Source organism: Aythya marila, assembly GCF_965140915.1.
Source record: "Aythya marila genome assembly, chromosome: 8".
Taxonomy (NCBI): domain Eukaryota; kingdom Metazoa; phylum Chordata; class Aves; order Anseriformes; family Anatidae; genus Aythya; species Aythya marila.
This window is the reverse complement of record NC_139049.1, coordinates 16,077,417-16,096,500: the sequence shown is the minus strand read 5'-3', so window position 1 is coordinate 16,096,500 and position 19,084 is coordinate 16,077,417. Positions and strand designations below refer to the sequence as shown.

The following is a 19,084-nucleotide window of genomic DNA, read 5'->3' as shown; positions in this document are numbered from 1 at the left end:
GGCACACGTGGCAGTGCAGTTTGACAGCCTGCTCCCGGCACTGACTGCTAGGGGACACGTGGAGCAGTACTGAGAACTAACTGGCTCTCAGCAGGGCCACGGCTCTGTCTGTGCCCCTGCCAAGCAGACTGCAGGCAGCTTGGAGAAGGGCCTCGGCCACTGCTTGAGCAAGCAGAGAGCTTCCCTAGCCTAATCCTGGCCTCTCCTGCAAAACCTAGGTTTGCACTGAAAAAAACATACGTAACCTTATAGGGCAAAACAATACATATATTTCTTGGAAGAGGGAAGGCAGCTCAGGGTCTGCTCACTCCCTCCCACGCATGGCAGCAGGGTGCCGCTGAGCACTGGGAGCTGAGGGAGGAGAGAAGGATGGGAGAAGGGGAAGGCTGTGCTCAGGGCATGTATCTGGGAGGGAGGGTGGAAAAAAAGGATGCTGTCACACAGAGCAAATGCGTGGAGGGCTGCAGAGGACAGGGAGTGGGTGCGTCAGGGCAGCTGTAAGCTAGCTTTTTTTCTCCTCCCTTTTATTTTATGTGACATCTGGGTTCTTCAGGGAGCGTTATTCTGTCTTAAAATGGGCATCGCTGCCTTTTTGAGAGGCAGAGCTTTTACAGATCTGGTAGAGTAATGATCACATAGGAAAAAGATAATAGAGCTGGCTCTCCTCTTTCACATCTATTAACATAAGATCTTTAATTGATTTAGGGGGTTATTTTCTCTGAACAATTGCAGTTAGCAGCTCTTAATCACCAAAACACTTTCTTAGGAATCCGGCTTAATGGGTAGATTGTTTAAAGGGGTGGGAGAAGCAGATATTGCCAGTTTCTTATCATCTTCTTTCAAAAAAAAAAAAAAAAAGAAAAAAAAAAAGAAAACAAGAAAAGCACTCTGTGGGAATAGATGGGTGGGTGGGAAACATATCTGTGTGTGGCTCGCTTTCTTCTAGCCCCAGGTTAAAGAGAAGGGCTGGAAGGGACTTCAGGATTGACTCCACCCATACGGTACTGATAGGTATTACTGAATATATTTTAAAAATGTAATAGAGTGGAGACAGCCTGTGCTTTCGTATTCCTCAAACCCCGTTATTTTGCTTTCTGGAAGCACTGCATTTAGCGGTTCCACGTTATCAATACGTGTAGTTCAATATTTTTCTCTCTTATGCTGTCTTTTAGGTAAAAGCCTCTTGACAACCACGCAGGAAGGTGGATTATTTTTAAAACAATGAGCATGCGTCTCTAGACATGATTTGTGGTTCAGTCCAGCTGGAGCTGTCTGAATGAAGCTATGGGCTGTGCGTCAGCCAAGCATGTTTCTACTGTTCAAAATGAAGAGGAAACTCAGAAGGGGAAAAACTATCAGAACGGCGATGTGTTTGGTGGTAAGTGGTGTGGGATTTTACCTTTTTCCAACATCACAAATGGTCTGGAAGGTATTTTTAGGAGCCTTAACCTTTCACAAAATAGAAAGGGAAGTGTTAGACTACATCACAATAATAATGCACTTGGACCCTTCTAGGGATAGTGCCATGGTAGCTGAAGTAGAGGTTGAGGTGAAATCCTTAGCGGCAGATTAACCTTCTGAACGACGTACAGTACTGCCCTGTCTTTAACTTCTCAAGTACTAGGATACTTCAAAGACAGCCAATTGCACAACCCCCCTATGTTTATATATATATGTCTGTGTGTATATATTTGTCATTAGGTGCCAAAATGCTTGACTCATTTACTAAAAACAAAGTAAAAAAAAAAAAAAAAAATTAGTAAGAAAGAGAATTCCCTAGTACTATTGTTCTGTAAAGCAATAAAACACTAATGCTGGAATCCTGTAGCAAACAAGAGTTGAAGGTACAGTGAGACTGGAAATACCCTTCTGGGAAGGAGTCGGTGGTACTGCGAGGCTGGGAGCATGGCATGGAAACTGCCCAGCACTGTGTGGGCAGAGGTCTCGAGTCAGGGTCTGATCACAGGCACTTAGGCTTCGGGAAAGGAAAAGTTGTCTGTAGATAAAATGTATGGCCAACTGCAGGATTATTTCTCCAGATTCTGACAATACAGGCTCAGTAGTTTTTAGATAATGATCTAAATGGTAATGTAGTTTTTAAAATATTAGGAACTGTCTGGAAGATTATTCAGAAATGAGAGTTCTAGTTCTGCCCAGATATTTATCTGAAAACTCCTTACTGTGACTACAGCAACTTGGTACTGTTCTTAAAATAGGTGCATTGCTACTGAGTATGCCAAACTTCTCTTCTCTGGTGTTTTTTATAGCAATTGTTTGTGCAGAAGTGGGTATGACACATCTAGCAGCAAAAAATACCTCCCCTTAATTTCAAAAGCAATGATATTTTACTTTTTCAACCTTTCTGGGGGCTGGCTCCCAGCAATTGATCCCAAAGTAAGATTACCCGAAGTATTATTCTGAAGAGAAACAAATTGTTCAGGAAGCTTCAAGCCTAAACTGCATGTTATTTTCCCACGTGTACTTCTTCATGAGCCTGAAAGATGCCAGTTTTGGAGCTGAGTTCAGTATGTTAGTTTTATTTAAAACAGGCTTTAAGTGCTGTCATGAACAAAAAGCTCTCTTAGTTTCTGAAAGGAATTTGAGTTGATCTTTTAGCTAACGTTTAGCAATGGAGCAGTTTTGGCAATACGTGTCTCCGCATTTTTAGTAGTATTTTTAAACTGCCAAAAGATTCTAACTTTAATGACAAGAAAATTAAAGTAACTTCTGGAGGCAGAAGATCAAGAATACTGAAGGGATTTTGAAGAATTGCCACTTTGCAGAGCTGGACTGGTGTCAGTGGTATCATTTAGCTTTTCTGGGATCCTTCTGAGGACTGTTAATCTTCCCTATTTTACAGAGATCTTCCAATATCAGAAATACTACCTGCAGTCATCTATTTTCTGGTACGTGTTTTAGTTCAGGTACGCTGTTTGTGATAGTTAAAAATCCAGTTGAGCGACGGATCCTCTTTTAGCAGAGTTTACTTACCACTGGTGTCTGGGACTTGTTGATTTGTTGAGTGACAGCTGGAATGGGCACAGAAGGTGCGTTTCTTCCTTGCTGCTGAGGGACAGGCTTCAGCTCAGGAACTGGGTGAATGAGAAAGGTGAGCTGGAGGTGCCTGGCTTTACTGCTATCCTTTTGGGACCTATAAACGATCTCCAGGAAGCTTAGATGCCTGGCTGGAAGTGGCATGTTTCATGTGTAGCATGCCTTGCGTAGTTCCTGAACAGGATTTTTGATGTGAAGATAGAGACAAGAAAATTACACCTTAAGATTATATTTATCATCCTTGTTAACAGTCTTCTGGACTTGCCAAATGCCTAGACATTTATCAAACGAGAGAATACTGTTCCTAATCCCCCTTCTTCCGTGCTGTAAATTGTAGTGGCTGATTGCATTATTTGGTACAAGGTAGGTCTGACAGCCCAGAGTATTCTGCCTGCTTCATTTTCTATTAAACTTTCCTGGCGTGAGACCTGAATTCTATGTAACGTATCTGCAGTTATTCTGTAAGTCATCAAGGAGGAAGTCACTCTGCGCTGTGTCAGAAGGCTCTCACAACCAACTCCCTGCAAGGAGAGAGCGTAGTCGTGCTGGTAATTGCAGCTAGGATGATGGAGCGTAGCAGAATAAGCTCCCAGATATAGGGGTGGATGCAGAGAGTCAACAAAGGATAGAGAACACTGCAATACTTCCATCATGCTTTTCCCCATCCACTGCCAGGTGCCAAGACATACTGAATGTTTCCTTGCTTACTGCTTGGAAGTGACAGAAGTGTCTCATCCAGCCAGTGGCCAAGAGCAGAGCATCTCTACAGCCTGTAGGGATTGAATTTTAACTGTGGAACTAAGCAAGACCAAGGTGAGTGGCAGAGAAATCAGATGAAACAAGAAGGTAATAGAAAGGGAATTAATTAGAGTCAGTTGCTAAGAAAGGTAGTTTTGTGGTAGGAGTTTGCCTCAGAGGACTTGTAACTGGAAGAAATCCTGAAGCACTTGGAACAGCAAGGATGGGATTCAAAGAAAACACCTTGGTGCTGGTGCTACCTTCCCTCACCTGAAAGACGTGGCGTACAGTGTGTTGCCCCTCACTGCTTGCCTCGCGTCTGAGATGGAACTGGCACTCTTCTTTCTTCTTTGAACATCATCTGCAGACAAGTTCCCAAAGGAATCAGTAGTAAGGACTGTGTTTTCCACCCTGCTTTTGCATTAAGTAGGTTGTTTTGAATGAGGAGAGAGATGAAAATACTTGACTTGGTTCTCACTAGTTCTGCTCGTACCTTTGCCTTAGGCTGCTGGGAGTGTTTTTGCCACTTAAGGATTTTTGTAACGCATGGTTGAAAGAAAGCAAGAGCCACAAAGCTGGAATAACTTCTAGCTTTTACACACACCATCCTTTTCCACAAGTGGGTGCTCTGACAAGCAGATGTTCCTGTGATCTTCTGTGAGCTCTGTCTCCTCTAGTTCTCAAGAGCTTTTTCACTTGGCTGCACTGCTGTAACTGTGGCTTCATGATAGCAAGAAGACCTACCTACCAAGGGATGAAGGAGATAGCCATCACTGCCATCGCAGCTGTTTTTCAGGTAGGAAATGAGAATTGCTGGTGCCTGCCTACAGCAATGCCAAGCGTGTGGCTGCTCCATACCATCCTTGCTGCCAAGGTTGGATATGATAGAAGTTTCAGAGGTCAGAGAAGAAGGGGGTTAGTCATAGCCTGGGGTTAGTAGGTTGCAGCTTGTTACTGATGGAAAAGAGATGTAGCTAGAATGAGGATGTTTGCTGGGGTAAGTGGAGCAGACCTGTGTGGCTGTAGCTAAAGATGGATTCTTGCTGAGAACAAGGTCTGTTGTACGTGTAGCAGAGTCTGGGAAATATCCTTCATTGTCTGAACCAAAGAAGGCATTGAGGCAGTCTCAGAACTGTGTACATGGTTATATCTCCAGGCTTCTCATTTTAGGTAAGCTCTAAGTCATGGAACAGGATTTCATGGGAAAGGAAGGGTGGAAAGGACATCAGTAACTGCTATGCAGCTTTTTGCCCTCTGTGCCTTTGATAACAGTCCTCTCCTCACATCGCAGAACTTCCCCGAAGAGCATCGTTACTGTCGTCAGTTTTGCCTTCCTTTGCTGTGAACATCCTTGCAGTCTTTCCATACTTTCTCCTCTTCCTTACAGGGCAGAAGCAGGCAGAGAAGCCCTGCAGGCATTACTAGTGCCAGTGAGGCTGCAGCTTTGCCCTCTGCCTTTTTGTTGCCACTCATCTTACACGCTGTGAGCCTTGTATTTGCTCTGGAGCCCTCCCTCTGAGCCCTCCAAAGGTGGCCTGTCTGAAGATCACTTAACGTTTCCAAAGCTGTTCTTAGGGGTTGGAATGTTTGTTTTATGGTTAACCCAACCTTCTGCAGAAGAAAAGGAGACAGTTATCAGGTGTACTATGTCTGGATTTTCATTTTTTCCTGGCCAGTGGGTTTTGCTTGACTGTAGGTGACACTGGATCCACGGAACACTTTCTGAGCTGCTCAGAGTGGTGCAGTTCACAGCTTTTGCTCTTCCTCAGAGCCTCTGAATGCTTTTTCCTTTTTTTTACTGCTGGTGGTTGGTTGTAGCCAAGTCTAATGACTATTGGAGAGATCAACACTTCTGTGAGAGCTTTTTTTGGACTTCCGAAAGTCACTGCAGGTTATGATTATGCTTTAGCGCCTTATTTCTTCCCCAGATTTTAATGTTCTTTTCAATTGAGGAGACACATTGAGCCAGGTGTGCACTGTCTGTTTGAATCCCTCATGTTTAAAACCAAGAAACTCACCATGAGACCCATGGATTCTGTAGGAACAAATTCTGGTTAACTGCAAACAAAACATTAAAATTTCTGTTTCATCCCAAACTGTAGAAGGCACCCTGCATTTTGTTGTAATGTATATTTAAATAATTGAGTTAGCAGGCCTATCTAAGGAGATGTTCTAGAGAAGATTGAATATAATATGATTATTATGCCTTGTTGGTCTCTAATGACTTTAAAATCCCTCTAATAAGGATAGTAATAATAAATCTTCATCATTTTACTTCAAAGCTGATTTCCAGAGCAATACGTAAGAACTGTAATACTGTAAATACCAGTGAAGAACAAAATGTCATGATAGAGCTTTGAGTGTTGTTGATTTCAGGATATGTTTTAATAATGTAACATCTCTGTTAGATTAGATTATATTTGCTCCTTAAAAAAAAAAAAAAATCATGTGATGTTCATTAGGGGAGCAGTAATTATTGACGTAATTTTTGTGTAAGAAAACAATTGGTAATGTGTTGTGGTAAAAACTACTTTAGAATCTGTTCATTAATCTGGGATTCTAATCCAGATGTTTATATGGAGCTCCTGGACGCTTTTTTTTCTTGTAAGAGTTTTTTTTTCTAAGAGAAAAACTCTTATGGCAAATTGGTAATATCAGAGCTGCAATTGCCAGATAGGATTTACATGTATATTACTAGCAGCAGCTCCAGTTGCTAAGCCAGTCTAAATAAAGCTGAATGCAAAGCACAATAGTATTTAAACCAATTTATCTCAGAACAACAGGGACATTGCAAGAACAGGAAATCTTTAGCATTGAGGTATGATAATGAGATTGAAAAACTGATTGATGAACATTTGCCCTGAATGGTGGCAGCCAGTCTGCAGTGTCAGGAAAGCAGAGACCCCCCTGGCAGGGAGGGCTCCCTCCTCTCCCCAGATGGAGGAGTTCATCTGAGCCACCCAGAGGTGCTGCTCTGGAGCTGCTCTAACTGAGCTGGAAGCAGGTATCTCTGCTTAGGTTCTTGTTCACCTATGCCACAGTTTAAAACCCAAAGACTTTTTCAAGTCATCATGAGTTTTTCTTGCTACCTGTGTGTTTTACAGCTTTGTCGCACTCCGGATAACCCCTGCTTTGCTTGTTTCCACCTTCGTGTCTGCCCTGTCTCATCCGTGTGGGCATCTGCCCACTGCTGCATACAGCAGAGCTCCGACTTAATAATTAAGTTTAAATGGAGTGCTGAAAGGTGATAAAATAACTGAAACTTTTAAAACATACCCACTGTATACAGGAAGAGAAATTTGAGGCTGGACCTACCTTTCCTAAATATGCATAATTTCCCCCCAAAATCTTGTGCCTGAACTTCTGTGGAGATGAGTTTGCTTTGAAGGCTCTTTCCTTGACTGGCAGGACCAGAAGCATCATCTTATTCAAAGCTTAGTCTCAGATTGTTTGGGGCGCTTGTTGTTTGCTGGCCTGTGAGCCCAGCAGACTATTCAGATATCCTTAAATAATGAGAGATAACTTCCCATGCCTGTCTTTCTCCATCCAGCTCTTGTGCATACAGTTCTGCAGATGGTCTTCCACACATTGGAAGCTCTTAAGTAGTGAAGCTTTTAGATAAAAACTGCAGTAAGAAAAATGTATTGAAAGCATTTTCAGTGAATAATATCTTCCTATTACCTCTTTTTTTCCCTTGACTGTCAGAAATAAGTGGTAAAGTTGAGAATGAGATTCTTTTTTTCTGGCCAAGCTGTCTTTTATTGTGGCCGCCCATACTGAACTCAAACTGCCTAGAAAGAAGTAGCTTAAGGACATAACTTCCGTCATTTTCGCCCTGAATGCATGCCATGATCATGAGGTCCTTCTGCACTAGGCTTCACACAAACCCTCAGCTCACTCTGCCTGGCAGCGTTTATTTTATTGACTATCTTGATCAGCTGATGAGCACTCAGTGAGTAATTGCTGCAGCTCATATGTCTGTCTTGCCATGCTTCTGCAGTGTCACACCTTACCTGTTTTAGGAACAGTAGTGATTATACATAAAGGGACCAGCACCATGCAGTGTTCTAATACCAAAGCCGATATTTTGAGACAATAACTTCTAAAGACATTTTCAAACATGAACAAATACATCTGGTACAACCACGGGTGCTCACTCCAGTGGCGCTGAATTCTGCCCTGCATGGAGGTGAGTGGCACTTTCTCTGAAAACCTGGTCTCAGGGGGCAGAGTTGCAAAACTTTAAATATCACAGTGCATTTTTAAGGAGGAGTTTTTCATTGCATAAATGCAAATTCCAGCTGAGCTCCCGAAAGGGTAGCTCTCATGTTGTTTGTGATTTCAGCAGCTTGTGTTGTGAAGTAGTTTTTGCTTAAATGTTTAAAAGACCAGGAAAAGGAACTGAGTGTGTTGCATTGTAGGGCAGAGCTACATCGCGGTATGTGAGCATCTTCCACATTACACTGATTACACTGGACTCTGGTTTTCCTCACTCTTTTTTTAATTAATTTTAAAAGAACTGTTGCTGAAGAACAAATCCCAAACGTGGTAAGGTAGAGTGTCCCTTTTGAATAAAATTGTATTTATTAGTTTAACAACAACTTTGTTTTTATCTGCAATGTTCTAGCCTGATTTCATGACAGTCTGGTTTCTTATCTAAGTAAACATGGGTCAGTATTAAACGCATCTGTTTCAGGAAGTGAGAGAGAAAAATAAAACAAAAAAATCTTTCAGTGGGAAATGTAATAACATATTTATCTAGACTTATGGTGTATTTGTTTAACTAGGACAACACCCTTAACAAGTGAATAATTTACTATTTTATTTCTACAAGGAAGCAACAAGGTTTAAAAAAAATTTCAATACAAAACCAAATCCTGCCATCATTTTTTTCTAGAGACCTATTAGCAATCAGCACTTGCAAAGAAAGCATTTTTCCCATCAATTCAATCTCTGTGTTTTCTTCTTTTGTGAATAAAGCTGGCTCATCTTTATAGCCCTTTTGTAATAGGCTCTGTTTTGCAACGTGAGGAGGAAGTTCTGGGCTTTGGGTACCACAATGGCTAGCATCAAAACAAGCTCTTCATCATGCTCCAGCTAGTACAGGTAGAGAGAAATGTGTAAAGAGTATATAAAGAGCCTTCCGTGGAAGGTGTAATGGGCCAACATCTCCCTGGGAGCAGCATTGGGTTTCTCCAACGAGGGTTGATGAGCTGGGAGTTGAGGGTGACCCCAGTGCTCCCAGTGTCCTCACTGGTGGGGTGAAGTCCTGTGGGGCTTGTGCACAGTGCAGAGCTGGGTGCAGGTTTTGTTGGCAGTCCCAGGCAGTGAAGCAGGGCTGGGGACCAGCTGGGGAGCACAGTGAGGAGCAGCAGGAGGCAAGGCTGGAGACAGGGCTGAGGACAAGCTAGGGTCTGTCCAGGAGATAAGGTACCTCCGATGGGGGGTTGAGGTCCCTCCAGCAGACAGAAGCAGAGGCAGGACAGGAGACAGGTGTACCGCTCGAGTACTGAAGGCCACAGCTTGAGCCAAAAATGATGTTCTTAGATCTGAGGGCAAAAGGTGCAAGCAAGGTCTTTAGGGGAGGCTGGCCGTGGTCTCCTAAACACACTCATGGCCCTGACAGCATCGAACAGCTTTACACGATGAGTGTGGTTGAACTAGCTCTCCTCCTACACCTTCCCCTTCTGTTTTTGCTTGTGAGTGGAGCAGTGTTGGTCTGGAGGTCCTCAGGGGTGAGATCCAAGGCAGTGGGTCCTGTAGGCTCCAGGATGATACCTTGCCACTTCTACCAGGGTTGGTTTTCAGCTTCTAGCTTCCCTCATCCAGCTGTGATGAAAATTGGCTCAGAAGTCACAGTAGAGTAGCTCCTTAAATACCCAGCTGTTGGAAAATGACTCAGTTGTACTGCATTCTGCTGCTGTAAACCACTTCAGTGAAGACATTGGCAGTAGTCGAAGGCATTCCTTGGGCAGGTGCAGTAATTCCTGTGCAACCCAACGTTAGTGGTAGCAGTGGGGTTCCCCTCCAGGAAGGGTTAAGAAACCTGTCCCCACCCTACAGGGCTGTGCACGAGGTGGTAGGTAACTTCTGTTTTGATGGGACACCGGGGTCAGGCAGGACTGGGCATGACTGGTTGTCTGACTGGTTAAAGCTGTATCACACTTTTTATGCAGACCTTCTCTGGTACAGTTACTGTTTCTTACCTATTTTGCAGCAATGCCTGGGTTTCCAGGCTGAAGTCTGAGTACCGTGGCATTGGTATGGCACGCACGTAATCATGCCTGGCACCTTTGGCAGGGATTTATTATATAAAGAGAGGAGATGACCAAAAGGTGGAGAAACAGTTGTTATCCCCATTTTGAGGGAGGGATGAATCACAGGCAGGTTGTAACTTCCCCACTTCTTAATTTAATGTAAGCTTTCACCTTCTGCAATCTGCATGCTAGTGTCACAGCACCTGAAGGAGTGCCCGTGAGGCTCTGCAAGCAGTGGATACATGGACAGAGTTTTAGTCTTGGAAATGACCCATCCCACAAGCTGTTTAGCTCCACAAAGACTGTGGTCAAAGTTGAATAGACACAGAGTGTATGGCATATGCATTTCACAATTGCATTAGTGTACTATAAATAGGGACATACATTCACCTTTAATATTTGCTAGGAAGAAGCTGCGATGCATTTTCTGGCAGCCTTGGTGCAGAAGGAAAACGTTTTATTTTCTGTTACAGACAAACTTATTTTTTACTTTATCTTTTAAGACAAAACTCTTAGTATTTATTGCCTACCAGTAGGTAGAAATGAGAAAAATCACAGTAAAAAGGCCACTGTTCTTGCAGCCTTCCTTTTGTCATTTTCCAAGCACTGTAATTCTTGGCCACAAAGAAAATAAAAACCAAAGACTGAAATTTGTCCAGGAAAACCCCAGTCTGGGAGAAAATCCTCAAGTTTTCTGGGTAAGGCTCAGGCCTGGTGAAGCTGCATGAATGTGTATGCACTTCAGCAACTTGAGACCCTAATTTTATAGTAGGAGTGTCAACTAACAGAAATAACTACCAAATGCAAGAAAAAGATAAGGAATAGGTGAATATTTGTGTACTCCAGCATACACAGACACAGGTTAGTTGCTGTGAAAATTTAGTTTCTCCAGAAGCTGCCGAAATCTTGCATTGCCTGGTGGGCTCAGACTACTGTGAAGCATCTGCTTCCTGAAGGAGAAGATGTTTTTCCACTGGGTGATTCTCCAAAGCAGTGAACCCTCCTGGGTATTTCAGATAAATCGTGTAACCCAGTACATCATCCTGGTCTGAGGCCCCTTTGTCCAAAAACCATGGGAAATGTTCTGATTGCTGTCTGGTGAGCAGTCAGCGAACAAAACCAGTGGGTTTTGGCATGCCCTGCCATGCGTCTTTTGTTCTCATTTGTACGAGGCAGGGCTCTGGCAAAAAGGATCGGGTTTAGGGTGCACTTAAATTCTGTATTTCCCTTCCACTCTTCCGGTGGGAGCTCTGCAAGGGGCTACTTGGGGGAAGATTTTTTAGTTTATTGTGTGAAAGTCTCCTAAGCTGTATTCATGGTTGTATTCATTGAAATTACATGCATTTGATCTTTTTTTTTTTTTTTTTTTTTTACTTCAAATATATATTGAATTTCTAACTGTAGGAATTGGGAGGATCTTGAGATATTTTTAGGATGAAAATGTTTGACTAATATGAGCACTCTAAGCACACATTTCCTATTTTGATTTTTTTTTAGCTATTATTTAAAAACTGCCTTTTCTTACACTTTTTTTTTTTATTTCCCACCCAATCATTTGCACTTCCAGCATCCCCTAAATGTATGTGCTCATGTATTATTGGCATGTAGCAGCTTTAATTTGATTTCAAGGAAGCGGGCAGTGGGGCAACGAATGGGACCAGTGCTTCCAGTCTCAAAAGCAGGTTACGTGCAAGCGATGGCAGTAAGGACAACGGAGGAGATGAGTAACAGCACAAGGTGGTGCGGAAGAGCACATGTGGCTTGCTATGGAGAACTGAGAGCTGATTTGTGACTTGGCACATGTGGTGTTACACAAGCCCGTGGGACTGTATGTCTCTTGTGACTGCACAGTTGGTCCCTTGTGCTGCTGTAGCTTCCTTAGGGTGGCCCCTTTGTTGTCATCACCTGTTGAAGGTTGCACCTCCTTGGGTGGTGGTACATGACTGCTCTTGGGGCTTTGGATAAAACCTTGCAAGGTGGATGCTGCTGGGGAGAGTGGACATCTTTCAGAGATAATCTGTTATCTCTGAACGCTGCAACAAGGATAAAATATTAATCTCTGCGATGGGTTAATTTTGTAGCTCATCAGGTGGCCTGCAATAAAGTAATGTAATTAACTTTTGTATCTATTGCATCTGGAAATGTGTGCTGTATTTTATAAATTCAGTTTTCATTTTTCATTGGTCCCCCCTCCCCTTTTGGTTTACAGAAGTACCAGCATGAGGAGACATCGGTGCTCCTCGTGAATCTTCAGGACGTGGCTGGTCTTGTATAATCATTCTGGCCTTTCCATAATGCAATTCGTAAAATTAAATAGCTGAGGATTTACAAATACTCTTTCTGAGGTACATGAGCTGTGAGAATACGATAGACTAATATTAATAGAAGAAAGCTCTAAGCCAGGATAGATGTGAAAATAGATTCTAAGCCATACGTTGTGGGACAACAATCTCGTTTAATAGCTGACTGATTGGGAATGACATTACTTCTTAAGAAAAGACAAACCAACACTTTATTGACAAGGAAACTGAAGACACGTTGTCATGTATTTGCAATGACAGGAAATGTGTAATTTTGCATGGTTTTATTCCTATTTTTTCAAGGAAGTCTTGGGGCCACTCAGTTCAGGGAAGGTTTTTGGTATGCAACAGTGGAGATTCCAGGAGGGCTGTAAGGAGCCAGTACCTCCATTGCTGTCCAGCATCTGCATCTCCTCCAAGACACAGGTTTTGTCACTGCCACCTACAGGTTTGCTTGTCTTGTGTCTCATGGTTGAATTGCTGCTCACTAAGTATATTGTGAACTCAGAAACTTTCCCAAGGCTTACAGTAGTTACTGTAGCACAATTAAATTTGTGATGTGTGGAAGTTGCCCAGTTATGTCTCCTTGTTTCTGAATTGCTGTGACCTCTGAGTTGTTTAATCACCAAGGGTGTGGTTTTTTTTGTTGTGCTTTTTTTTGTTTTTTTTCCACCTACAAAATGAAGGCCGTGCCCACCTGGCTTAGTGTTCACAAAGGGCTTTGAAAACCTCCTATGAGAGGTGCTCTGGAAAACCTGTTGACAGATTCGAGGGTTTCTCTGTGCTCTGTACGTCTGAGCTGTGGGTCTCAATATAATGGTAGGAAGTTTTAGCCCTTCTTGTATTGTAGTTTGTTATATTCCAAGGCAAAGTTTACTTGTTGCCCACTCATATTCCCTTTTTTCTCTCCCTTCCACTGCTCCATAACTGAGAGGCTTCTCAAAGTGAAGCCAATTCCTTAATCTTCTGCAGTATGAGTGGTGCAGAGTTTTTTCTTCAGGGCAGGGCCACACAATTTACTTGGTCTTGCCAACCACCAAATCTATTTATGGTTTTTAAATGTAATGGGTGATTGGAAGTGAATTGCTGAACTTTCAGTTCCCATAAGATGCACAAGACCTTTCCTGGGTTGTCCCTGCGCAGCAACAGGGCTGTGGTCTGGTGGTGCCCTAGCAGAAAGTTGCAACCTGTGTCTGAAAACCTGTCTACTGATTTCACCTGAATAGCGGTGTTTTTCAAGGCACCAACCCTTTGTTTTCCAGACGGCTGTTCCTTTAACATCTTTCCGCTTCTTGTTTCCTCTTCTGCTTTCATTTCTCAATTTGATCTTTTTAGTGGGCTAGATAATTGCATTTACTGCTTATCCTTCCTGCAGAGCACCATAGTTATAATCTGTTTCACCTGAAAAATGGTTTCCTTTGAACAACCTTGCATCTGGCACCATGTTAAAATGAATTAAATATAAAAACAAAAACAAACAACCCAACAAAAATCTGTGTGAATGTACATATATATATATATATATATGTATGTATGTATATATATATATATATGAGTTGTACAGTTTAAGCATACAAAAACTGCATAGCTGCTAGATAGTTATGCATGCAGAACATCAGAGCTGTTTTTTGGCTGTTTAATTATGCTCAAGTGCATGAAAATCTTTAATTATATTATCACATGGCTGTTTATTCAATGCCATCGTATGTGTAGAGCTTCCTCAGATCTAAAACTGAAATGGGTATTTAAAAGATTTGGAGATTGTGTAATTAAAGACTGGAAATTGTTTGTTTGGTAATTGGACAAGTTCTTCTGTTGGCCTTTTGTGCAAGTTTAGCTTCCTAGAAAAAAATATGTCCTAGAAATTGTTAAAAAGATGCAGGGAGCTGGCTTCTGGAAGTTGTTTGTCTCTCTGGGGGAACTGGTCAGGAGCATCTCTGACATTTGCACCTGGGAGCCTTCATGAAGCAGAGCAGAAGCAGTGTTTCTTTCCTCCACAGGGTCCAGGAGATGTTCAGATATCTTATCCTCCCCTGGCCACCCCCCCACCCCACCCTCCTCGAGATCACTTGTCCCCAGGACTTGGTTTTCACCTACTTTTGGAGTACTCACTGTCGTCTTCTTGTCTGTGCATTTTCCCAGCAGCCCTGTGAAGCAGCAAAAGATACTTTTGAGCTAGCGGTCTGTGGTGTAAGGAGAATTAACCCTGAGGAACATGGAGGAAGGCTGAGCTAGAGCAGTTTGTCATACCCTGACCGCTGATTGTCGTCCCTCTCATCCTGTGAACGTGGGGCAGATGACTGACATGCATGGAGGCCAGCCATGCAGACCATGGGTGGTTGGCACTTGTCTTCCATGGGATGTTAATATTGAGATTGCATTACTTCTCACAAAAAAACTCAATTGCTTGCATACCAATGCATATATATATATTATTTTTTTCCCTGCCAAAGTTCTTGTCTGACCTGCTGGTGACAGAGACCTAGCTGGCATGAGGCACTGCAGTGGGCCAGTGCCCTTGGTAAAAGATTGCTTAGCACGATCCTTTATGCATGATGCGATAGAAAGTTATGCATACCACTGTAGATGTTTATAGTACTTGGATTGCGTGTTAGTCCAAATAGAGAGTAAGCCTAGGAGCTTTTTGGCCAAGAAGAAACCGAAGTGGTAGAAAAAAAAACAAGTGATGAATTCCTTGGAGAAGTTGTGAACTCTGTTGAGGGTGGAAAGCCCTTGAAGAGAATCCTGGACAGATGGGAGAGCTGGGCGATCACCAACCACATGAAGCTTAACAAGAGCAAGTGCTAGGTCCTGCACCTGGGACAGGGCAACCCTGGCTATATGTACAGACTGGGGGACGAGACACTGGAGAGCAGCCCCGCAGAGAGGGATCTGGGGCTTGTGGTTGATAAGCTGAATATGAGCCAGCAGTGTGCCCTGGCAGCCAGGAGAGCCTACTGTATGCTAGGGTGCATCAAGCACAGTATCACTAGTCAGTCGAGGGAAGTGATTGTCCCGCTCTGCTCTGCGCTGGTGCGGCCTCACCTCGAGTACTGTGTGCAGTTATGGACACCTGTGTTGGGTCTGTCTGAGCTGGAGTCACCTTTTCCCTGTAGCAGCCCACACAGTGCTGTGCTCTGCACTTGTAGCTGGAACAGCACTGATATCACTCAGGTGTTATGTCTCTTGCTGCATACATGTAGTGCTGGCACAGCGTCAGGACTCCTTCCAAGCCCCCAGGAGCCAGCAGGCTGGGGGTGGGCAAGTGATGGGGAGGGGACATTGCCAGGGCAGCTGACCTAAACCAACCAAAGGGATATTCCATAACACCTGATGTCACACTCAGCAATAAAAGGGGGGGCTCTCGTGGGGGAGGGGGCTGTTCGTCCTGAACAACCACTACGTGTTCTGAGGCCCTGCTTCCCAGGAGGTGGCCGAACATCGCTCGTTGATGGGAAGTAGAGAATAATTTTTTTTTCCCCTCTCTCTGTGCTTCCATGCGGACTTACTGTTTCTTTTGTTTCTTTTTCTCCCTATTCCCTTTCTCTTTAATTAAACCTTTCTCATCTCAAACCTTGAGTTCTCTGTGTTGTATTTTCTCCCCCTTCCTCTTGAAGAGGGGGAGTGAGAGAGCGGTTGTGGTGGAGCTCAGCTGCCCACCTGAGTAAAACCACCACAACACCACAGTAAAAAAGGATGTGAAACTGCTGGAGAGTGTCCAGAGAAGGGCTACAAAGATGGCGAAGGGCCTACAGGGGAAGACACATGAGGAGGGGCTGCGGTCACTTGGCCTGTTCAGCCTGGAGAAGAGGAGGCTGAGGGGAGACCTCATTGTGGCCTGCAGCTTCCTCATGAGGAGGAGTGGAGGGGCAGGCGCCGATCTCTTCTCTTTAGTGACCAGTGACAGGACCCGCGGGAATGGTGTCAAGCTGAGGCAAGGGAGGTTCAAGCTAGACATCAGGAAGAGGGTCTTCACTGAGAGAGTTGTTGCACACTGGAACAGGCTCCCCAGGGACGCAGTCACTGCACCAAGCCTGTCTGAATTTAAGAAGCGATTGGACTGTGCACTTAGTCACATGGTGAAAAATTTTGGGTAGACCTGTGTGGTGCCAGGAGTTGGACTTGGTGATGTGGTGGTTCTGCTTGAATGGGCAGCCACCACAACCTCCTCAAAGAGGAACAGGGAGAAAATACAATGAAAAGAGCTCAAAGGTTGAGATGAGGAAGGACAAGGAGATCACGCAGTAATTATTGTAACGGGCAAAACAGACTCGGCATAGGGAGACAGTAAGATTTATTGCTTATTACTAACAAGCTAGAGAAGTGAGAAACAAAGGAAAAAAACCAAAAGCACCTTCCCCCCCCCATTCACCCTCTTCCACCTCCTCCCCCTGAGCGGTGCGGGGGAACGGGGGAATGGGGTTATGGTCAGTCTACAGCACTTCTTCTCTGCCGCTCCTTCTTGGTCACTCTCGTCCAATGTGCTAAGGGGTACCTCCCATGGGATGCAGTCCTTGATGAACTGATCTGGCATGGGCTTCCCACAGGCAGCAGCTCTTCCAGAACTGCTCCAGATATGGGTCCGTAGCACGGGGTCCGTCCCTCAGGAGCAAACTGCTCCAACCTGGGTCCCCCATGGGCAGCAGGTCCTGCCAGGTCACCTGCTCCTGCGTGGTCTCCTCTCCATGGGCTACAGGTCTGGCCCAGAATCTGCTCTGGCAGGGGTCTTCCACAGGTGGCAGCCTCCGTTGGTGCAGGTCCACCTGCTCTACTGTGGTCTCCTCCACGGGCTGCAGCGTGGAACCCTGCTCCACCGTGGTACTCCATGGGCTGCAGGGGGACATCCTGCTTCACCATGGTCCTCACCACAGGCCGCAGGGGACTTATGCTCCAGCACCTGGAACACCTTTCCCCCTCCTTCTTCACTGACCTTGGCGCCTACAAGGCCGTTCCTCACTCCTCTCACTCTCCCAGCTGCTGTGTGGCGCAGCATTTTTTTCCCTGTCTTAAATATGCTCTCACAGAGGCGCAAAACAGCATCGCTTATTGGCTCGGCTCTGGTCAGCAGTGGGGCCCTTACCAAACATGGGGCAGCTTCTAGATCCTTCTCACAGAAGCCACCCCTATGGCCCCCTGCTACGAAAACCTTGCCATGATAAACCCAGTAGAGGTGATCCTTATGGGTCCCTTCCAACTCAGGATGTTCTATGATTCTATGGTTTCTTGGTTCAGCTGCACGTGTTCGGCATACAGCAATGTTTCTCTTTGCAAGTCGTGTACTGAATTCGAAAATTAGCCTGATGGAAACAAGGGAGCTAAATTATGGCTTCATCATTAGCTGTCACTCTATTAGATCAGGGGAGAAAAGAAACCAGAAAACCCAAGGTACAAGCACCAGCATCACGGGCAGCAGGACATCATGTTCTCCCCAGGCAGGAGTCAGCCTATGCTGTTCGTGTCAGAGCACAGAGATAACAAAAGGATCAAGAGGTGCAAGCAGTTTGCAGCACTAGGAACTCCTGACAGCGTTATAATGAAGGGTGGGTTGATATGGCAGTGAAGTTTTTTGTGCTTTTACACAAGCAAAAATCTAGATGAAGTCATTTGAGTTAATGGAACTGTGCTACTGTCAAACTTGTTGGCCCAGGAGGAATGTGTTGAAAGCAGTCATGATTGGGGCCTGGAAAAGGATAGTCTGATAAAGCAGGAGGGAATTCGCAGAAGTTTTCCCTTGTAGTTTCAAGCAGGTTTTTCTCAAGCAGGTTTCAAGGTGGTTTCTGCCCTTGAGGGAGCTGATATTCCATGAAGCATCATGAAGTGGGGCTGTAGAAGGAACTGCTCAAAAAAGCTTAGTAAGGAGTGGCCCCTGTCTTGCCTTGCTTCAGGGCAAATGTCCTTCCTGCACACAGGGAGTGGTCTGCTTTTCTGATTGTTTGCCTTGGTCCCCTTTTTCTCTCCCCCCAAAATAACCCTAGCAGCCACATCTGCTTTGTGCAGAAGCAGCATTCGGCATTCCTCAGGTCCATATTAGGATGGTGTAGGATGAAGAAAATACTTTTATGGTGATCATTTCAGACATGCTGAAATCTGTGCTGTACATTCAGGTTTTTAAGCAGCTTTTCTATCTGATGATTAATACCTTGCTGGCAATATTGGTGTGTTGCTTGTGCACCTGGACTGTGTTTAGTATCTGGTGTCCACCACCCCAGCTTCCTGCAGTGGCTTATTTCAGGTCGGATTAAGGTACAGGTAACTTCATTTGGGAAATCCGAATTAGCATTTTCAGATAGACCTTTGAGAGAACTGGATTGGCGTACTTCCTAAGCTATTTTTTCCATTTAGTTCACATTAGTACAAACAGCTCAATCACCAGGATGACGAATTGCCCAGGAGTAGATAGATCTGAGGGCTGACGACAGAGGACAACAACGGGCCACTCGCCCACTGCTGCTCTATCTCCAGTGAAGTTTCACTCTCAGCCCACGTGCAGGTGGATCAAAAATCCTCCCCCACAGCTGCAAATCTCAGCAACTAAGTCAGAACCAAATTAACAATGTCGAGTTGAAATAACCATTTAGATCCTTCTTTCTTTAAGTTCGGTGAAGCTGAAGCTAAGTAGGTAACTGGGATATCCCACATTATCTAGAAGTTAATTTGAGAAACATTCATTTATAGGATTTTTGTAACTTTTCTCTAACTGTTGACTTGTTTTTGATCTTTGACATTACTTTAGCT

The 19,084-nt window shown here is 44.3% G+C and overlaps 1 protein-coding gene across 2 annotated transcripts in view; it reads left to right on the top strand.

The window, feature by feature from the left end:
• Positions 1–19,084, top strand: part of LOC309880616 (uncharacterized protein C1orf21) — a 105,936-nt gene that overhangs the window by 37,908 nt on the left and 48,944 nt on the right. For both annotated transcript variants that reach the window (XM_082765731.1, XM_082765732.1), the window contains exon 2: positions 1,173–1,378. In XM_082765731.1, the coding sequence (XP_082621857.1) occupies positions 1,285–1,378 (94 nt within the window). In that variant the 5' untranslated portion in view covers positions 1,173–1,284. The remainder of the gene's footprint in view (positions 1–1,172; positions 1,379–19,084) is intronic.